The 7,766-nt window shown below is 40.6% G+C and overlaps 1 protein-coding gene across 9 annotated transcripts in view; it reads left to right on the forward strand.

Moving 5' to 3' along the window:
- Positions 1-7,451, forward strand: part of CNOT4 (CCR4-NOT transcription complex, subunit 4) — an 83,592-nt gene extending 76,141 nt beyond the window's left edge. For 6 of the 9 annotated variants that reach the window (XM_010561938.1, XM_010561940.1, XM_010561943.1 and 3 more), the window contains 2 exons: positions 5,913-6,125; positions 6,895-7,451. In XM_010561938.1, coding sequence (XP_010560240.1) covers positions 5,913-6,125; positions 6,895-7,196 — 515 coding nt within the window. In that variant the 3' untranslated portion in view covers positions 7,197-7,451. The remainder of the gene's footprint in view (positions 1-5,912; positions 6,126-6,894) is intronic. The other 3 variants (XM_010561945.1, XM_010561946.1, XM_010561947.1) reach the window with 1 other exon arrangement.
- Positions 7,452-7,766: the final 315 nt, after the last annotated feature.

The following is a 7,766-nucleotide window of genomic DNA, read 5'->3' on the forward strand; positions in this document are numbered from 1 at the left end:
GGAAGTTTTTTTCGTGGTCTTTTTTGCTCCCCCCCCCCCCCCCTTTTTTTTTCCCCCCAACCCCGGGCCCAGCTTTGTCATTCTGTTTGTCTTGCCAAGGCTTCAAAACTAAGTGTTACTGTACAATGTCCTTGAAGGTTTCACAAGGGCCTTCTTACAAGGAGGTCATTGCAGTAGCCATTCTATTACTGAATACACCCTGATAGTCGCTTCACTTCTTTTGTTGCTACTCTGTGCAGTCAGGTACGTGACATTGCTAATAAGTTTATTTTTCTCTCATTGATAGTTTTCCTCTGAATTTCTTTTACTTATTTGAAGCTTTTCTGTAATGCTGTTGTGTGCTTTGGTCACATACATTACATACTGATGGGTTCTTAAAGAAGACGTGAAGAATTGCAACCTAGACTTGCAGGACTGCTTGCTTTTCAGCAGGACTAGAATATTTAGGACTCTTGGCATGAAGATATTAAATGGTTTTACATAATTAGTACAAAATCATATAATAGCTTGGAATATAATTTTGGCAGAGCAAAGAAATATACTTGCTTTACACTTACTTAATGTGATGGTCTTGTGATCTTTGCTCTTAGTCATATTTAAGCCTGTACTGTGTCAATTTTTATATGGATTTGACCATAGACTTGTGTCAGAACTGGGGCAATAATTTGAAATGGTCTAGTCTCTGTAGGACATTCGTTTTAGTGGGCTTGTCTCCCACCAAGTAAACTGTGAGACATGCTATCCCATTACCCTCAATATAAAAAATTAAATGTGTCAGCATCACAAACGTGGTGCAGCCAAATCTGAAACATCTTTGGGTGCACATTGTGGTGTCACTTGTCAGAATTTATGAAGTCACAGAACAGCCCATGTCAATGCAGCTGATGCTTGAGTAAACATCTTCTAAAGTATTGATTATATACAACAGAACAGTGTTTCTAGCTTGGCCATTGTCCTCGTTGCTGTCTCTCCCCCAGACACACGCTGCTTTGCCTGGTTTGAAGGAATAATGTTAAGGCATTGCAGGTAGAGAATATTGAAGTAATGCTACCAGACTGTCTGGTAAGATGTCATGATGGGGCAATGAGTTTATTTAGAAATTCATTAAATGATCAGCTTTTATACATATGAATGTTCAGGCTTCTCAATCATATTCTATTTTAAGCGAACTTTATCTTTTATTTAAATTGGGTAGACAAATTTGTGATGAAGGTTGGTTTTTTTTCTTCTTCCCTTTGTTCACTTTTAAGACAGTGGGTAGCTTTGAAAATTTTACATACAAGTGCTTTTATTTCATGTTGGCATACTACCTCAGACACATGAAAAAGTTCAGTGCTGGAACTGTGGGATCTGTTCACCTCTGTAAACACAAGTTTCCACTAGACCAGATAGGATTATGGAATGCACATCAAGGTAAGACTAGAGTTCAGGATGTGTATTTGAGCCTATTTTTCACGTGAATAGCAGTCCTTTCAGTGATGCTTCACCAGGTTATTCTCTCCTCTCGGATACAAAGTTGGGGCATGGGGGTAGGACTCTCCAATTTATCTCTGTGTGTAAAATCTTTTCATTGAAGTCAACTGGGTTTTAACTTGTTTTCCTGTGTTTTCCCACTGTCTGTGGACGTACTGCTTTAAATTAGGATGAGGCTATGGAAGGAGACAGTGTTCTACTCCTTGAGAGAGGGAAACAGTGGTGTTTTGGTTCTTATGCCCCTAGGTTATGATATCCAACTGAGAAGTCTGCTAGCTAGTAAAAAAATTATTCCCTTCAACCAATTAATTTTACAAGTAGGGAAAGATAATAGGCAAATGCCGTTTTCAATAGATCTGTATTAACTGAGAGTTAACCTTTTCTCATTTTTAGCTATGGTACTAGCTTTATGGTGAAGCATAAACTTTATTAACAAAAAGGACAAACTAGCTGAGGATTAAGTGGTAATTTCTTCTGAAGATACTTATTTTCTGGTGGACGTAACTCCTGCCCCTGGGGTGGACTTGCATTTTCACTTAGGCTCTTCTTTAAAACTTGTCAGACTCCAGCAAAGACATGCTGATTTAATTGTTTGGTTTGGGTATTGCTGTTTCGTGCCTGGAGATAGCTCACATACTTGGGTTGCATTAGGAGTTTTTCAAACTGGATGTTTTACCTATCATAGCCGGTAACTGAAGCCTTGGAGGGCAGTGCAGGGAGTGTTGTAGAGCATTGCATTCTCTATTGATCCCATCTACTTTAACACCTTAATGCATTTTAATCCCTTACCAGATTCCATATTACAAGAATAATTTAATTGCAGCATTTCTTCTTGGAGGCTGGGAGTCTGGCAAAGCTGTTATGAAACTTTGGTCATAGTTGTTTTTTTATTTTATTTTTTTACTTTGTGCATTTATTAGCCACGCTGGAAAACCCTGTTACAGACACCCTAGCAATGGGTTGCTTGTTTTTCCTTTGGTATCAGAGGGCAATGTTTTTGTCACAGCTTGCCTTTCAGCCCCACAAACCAAGCTGTCTGGGAAAAACAGTAAATCTTCTGGAATTCTCTGTTTTGTGACTTTTGTACCCAGTAGCACAAGATTTTAATAAATAAACTTCCTTATTGCTAGGATGCAAAACCATTTTTATAGGTACTGAATCCTTTTAGGCCTTTCATCTCTTAACTTCTGTGATTCCAAGCAGATTTTATACTGACAGTTGAGATAAAGTACAGTCTTCCTCAGTTTCTCCTTATTTTCTTTTGCTCTGTGTTAGAGAGGGTACACAGCAATGGTGCACTATGCCTGCCTCACAGGTTAATGTCTCCTCACCAAACAGTGCCAGCCATTTCCATTCCATGAAAATCTTTTATCTCAACTGCTTGTTATCTTTCTGGACTCTTACGTATGTTGTATTATGTCTTTTTTTTAAACGGAGAATAACATGACAAAAATATACATATTTTATTAGCCCAATGTGGCCTAATGCCCTACTACATTTATTTTCCTATCCCATTCCTTATGACATCTTGCTGCCTTCGTCTTCATTAGACTTCCTCAATGACACGTTGCAGGTGCAGTTTACCACACGTTTATGTTCTTGGACATGAGCTTTGAGGGCATGTTGGGAGTTATAATGTCCATGATTAAGATCATCGTGAGCTTGCAGATCCCCAGCTCACAGTTAATACGATGAGTGAGTTCACTCATGCGTGGTCCTAGTAAGCATCTTGTGTGTGCTTTTGCCTTGTAGTAGAAGCAAGTAATTAAACTGAGCTGCGTTTCTTTGCACAAGCTGTTGGAAGCACTGGTGAGAAAATAAAGTGGAAACTAATGGTGTACCATGCAGAATCTGTTGCACTGTTACTTCTGTGACAGTGAGCTGGCTACTTTTGCTCAAAAAAATGAACTTGGAACTTGTCTCAAATAGGCTTATGAATGTTCGAGAGGATGGTGAGCACATATCTATCAAGGATATTTGTAATACTTTTTAAAAATTTGATTTATTTATTTTTTAACCCCAGGATCATAGGTTTGAATGAAAAATGTATTGCACCAAACTCTTAAACTGTTTATTGGGTGCATTAGTACTGCAAAGAAAAAGGTGGTAACTCGGAAGGGAACAGAAAGTAGATTTGATTTGCAGTTGGAGAAATAAAAGTAGAATTAAAAGCCAGTTGTATGCACTATGGCTCAATGCTAAATGCTCATAAGCCTGCCTTCCCCCCCCCAAGTAACCTGTACGCCAGGCCCCACAGAGCACATTGCTGCACACAGTGTGTGGATACAGTCCCACTCATGTCTGGAGGGTTGATTGTATCTGTGTACTAAGGTGTTACTAAAAGGCTGATCTTAGGTTATTTGCTTGAGGCAGAACTGCAGTTCTGTTGCTGCTATTTTTTTCTCCTGTAGCACTTAAAATTTTAATCTTTAGATGTAACACGACGCAGGTGGTAGCAGGCAGACTTTGGGGTTTATTTCCACTACCTGATTTTTGACCTGTCTTTTTGTTTATGGGAATGCTTAGGAATTGTCTGTCTTCCCCATGGAGGTACCTCATGCTGTAACCTCTGAGGAGGAGTGATTCCCCAGCCTCAGTCAGCGAATGGAGATAACAGCAGTCAACTGTCAACCTTCCAGAGCCTGTGGTCAAATGTATTCTGCAAACATGTCCAGGCACAGAGGATGATTTTTGTAGTACAAGTTTTGCATCTGCTGTTATCCCTGTCCAGGCTCTGTGCGCAGTATCACTCTGGCCATGGATGTTCTAGGTGTCAGCTGCTGTCCTGCTATGTGGGGCCATTTATGCATGCAGATGGATGCTTGTGCTAGAACAGCTGCATTAGGCACGCACAGGGTTACAAATGAATGCATTGCTCCAACAGTCGTCATAGGCAGAGTGGATATAGCAGATTTGCATAGTAATTTGTTTTGAAGATGTTGGTGACATGGACTGAGGTATGACTTGCTGTGGAATTGTGATTGAAGTTGCTTGCTGTAATTTTGTACAGAAGCATAATCTTATATAAAGTTTATTCAAAAAAAACTCTGGCCTGGGGAAGGAAATTTCTGCATGAACACACAGGATTTCAAGAACTTGCTTTTTTTTCACCTTCTAGTTACAAAAAGGTAATTACTTGAGACATCAGTTCTTTCCAAGCATTCGGATTTACAAAAATTGCTGAGGCAGGTTTTGATAGCAATTCTTCACTCTGCAACATAGAGTTGCAAGTTATTGATATCCTGTAATTTTCCATGAAGACTTAAATCTCTTCCATTGTTGATGAAGTAGCAGTATTATGTAAGTATCTCACTGTAACACTTCTGATTGACATCAATGTCTGTCCTTCAATTAGGACAGGCAGAGGTGGTTTAAAAAAAAAGTTGTGTTCTAGGTTTTTGTCAAAAAGAGCATACTTCCCCAATGTACTTCCCAACATTTTCTTTTCAAATATGTTTGACCACAAGTTAAGTATGACTTTCTGTGTTGGCTGGTAAGAGTACTGGGATGCTCATGTCTAGTTTCTTTTGCTTTGAGATACCTGAAGCAAGTGATGGATTGTAGAACCTGATAGTCTGTTATAGATGGCATGGTTTAACGTTTGTGTTCAGGGATCATTTGCTTTAAGGCTAATAGCCACATTATCCTGTTGTTCTTTTTTCAATACATGCCCTGAAACACTTAGGCAAATAGTTGAGACTCGACTGTTTTGGTGTCCAGCTGGTTTGCTTCTAACCAAAGTTTTGAGGATGTTGCTGTGTCGGGAATTATTCTGAAAGGTCTCTAAAGAATTTTCACTACTGTTCTTCAACTGCAAGAGGAAATTGCACTCCCTCCAACTTCATGAGAACTTAATTACCATTTCCTTCGGAAGAACATCTGTAGGGCTGTGAATGAGCGAGCTATAACAAAACAAACAACTTCTGTGATACTCCTCCGTCTCCCTGGTTCCTCATGTTCGGTTTCTATTGCAAAGCCCTACCTAGCCTTTCTTCATTTTAATATACTTAAAAGAAAACAACCCTTTTGAGCCTGCTGCCCACTAATAAAGCAGCCGAATTGGGTTATCTAGCTTGCAACAGAGGTATTCTCATAAAGGATCTGGTAGGTTTTCCCCTATTAGTAATAGAGGGAGAGCCACTGTGCCCCTGATTATTCAAGTCTGAACTGAAAAAAATGGGGAAATATTAATTGGGGGAGGAGTTAAATCTTTCTCCCACTCCCTTACACTTGGTTTAAAACCTGCCAGCCCCTCTGAGTAATTCATCAATCATATAAACATTGACCCTAGTTTTTGGACAGGGAAAGTATTAAATGCTTAGCTTAAAGTAAAAAAAAAAAAAAAAAATCCCATACCCCACCAAAGAAGGACATCTGTTTCTAACTTCAGCTTTTTATTTTTTTATCTTTCATTTTTTTTTTGTTGGTAAATCTCCCAGACAACAGCAGTTCTGTAGAGAGTTTAAATATGAAGGAATGGCAGGACGGGCTAAGGGCACTTCTACCGAACATTAACATCAACTTTGGTGGACTGCCCAATGCTTCTTCCCCCTCCAACGCCAACCACAGTGTACCAACGTCCAACACTGCCACCACCGACAGCCTGAATTGGGACAGCCCTGGCAGCTGGATGGACCCCGCAATCATCACAGGTAACCGTTTCTCACTCCTTCAGCTCCGCTGGCAAACCATCAAATGGGTATTTGGCACAAACTGATTTACATCTGGAAAAAAAGAAAAAGTCAGTATGCGGTGGTCTCTTCCAGCTTCCATCCACAAAACCTCAAGGGTCCAGGAATTTTTGTGGAACCGCTAGGTATAACAGTGTCACTTAGGCCTTTGCAATGCATGCCCGGGACCTCTGCAGGCAGTCAGGCGGATCAGCGCTTATCTATAGGGTCGACGTAGGTGTCCCTTCTGCTGGATGGCATGTCCGGTATGTGCGCCGCTGGTCCTGAGGCATGGAAGGCATTCACTGGACTTTGTTATTTAAAAAGGGACGTACTCCACTTGTTTATAAAGCTCTCTTTTATAAGGCTGTCTGGTTGTGTTTCCCTGTTAGAGAGGCTGAAGCATGATTCAAGTAGGCAGAGTAGGAGGTGAAGCATGCAGTGTACTGGTAGTTTGGTGTGGTAAGGTCACGTCAACAGGGATGCAGTACTTGCGCAGGATGTTTGATAGAAAAATGTGTGGTTTATGAAGAAGTGCTCTGAGGGGGAGCTTTCTCCTACCTGGATTTTATGTTAAATGTTTTGCGGGCAGGGTAATTCTATATAATAATGTAAAATGCATTCTGTGTACAAACTAATCATGTTTTCTCACTGTTGCTTTTTGTTAGGTTAAATTGACCTCCTTCATGCTCAGCTCATTGCTTCTGCTCTGACTTGTCTGTATCCCTGTTGTTTTTTCTTCTCTTCATAGGTATCCCAGCCTCCACAGGAAACAGTTTAGACACCCTTCAAGATGACAATCCTCCACATTGGCTAAAATCTCTTCAGGCCCTCACAGAAGTGGACGGCCCCAGTGCAGCGCCATCACAGACGCACCACAGTAACCCCTTCGGCACACAGATCCCTCTGCACAGAGCCAGTTGGAATCCCTACTCTCCTCCTTCAAACCCCACCAGCTTCCATTCCCCACCTCCAGGCTTTCAGACAGCCTTCAGACCCCCCAGTAAAACCCCCACAGATCTACTACAGAGCTCAGCGCTGGATCGTCATTAGGAAAGGAGGAAAAAGAAAAAAAAGAAAAATAAAACCCAAAACGTTAGAAATGCAGGAAGTGTCCCACCCTGACTCCTCCCCATGCCCACCTACTGTTCCCTGTCATATCTTTCTTTCTGAAGAATCCAGTTCCTGATTAAACCTCCCCCCCAAATGCAATGCCATCACAGGGTCATGACCGTATCTTTTCGTTAAGTTTCTGCTGAGCCAGTGTTTGAAATACACTGTTTGAAATATTTTCTAACCATTCTATGGGAAAAAAAAAGAGAGAGAGAGAGGAAAATCAAAATGCAGTCTCAATGCTTAAGGAGAATATTACTGTCTTATGTCTTTTGCACATGAGTATTTCTGCCTACTGGAAAAGTGTCAATCTGCAGTAGGGGAAAAATGCAATGCAGAATCAAATGCAGAAACATGAAAAAGGTATTTAATTTAAATGAAGTTACTGAACATGTGGGGCAAGCAGTGGCCTAGCATTTATTTTGCATTCAGTGTGGCACTACACAGAGAAATTGCTATGTTGGATTTTTTTTTTTTGAGAAGGGGATTTCATTGTGTCAGAGTTTGACA

The sequence above is a fragment of the Haliaeetus leucocephalus genome, unplaced genomic scaffold, assembly GCF_000737465.1.
Source record: "Haliaeetus leucocephalus isolate CR32 unplaced genomic scaffold, Haliaeetus_leucocephalus-4.0 Scaffold151, whole genome shotgun sequence".
NCBI lineage: Eukaryota > Metazoa > Chordata > Aves > Accipitriformes > Accipitridae > Haliaeetus > Haliaeetus leucocephalus.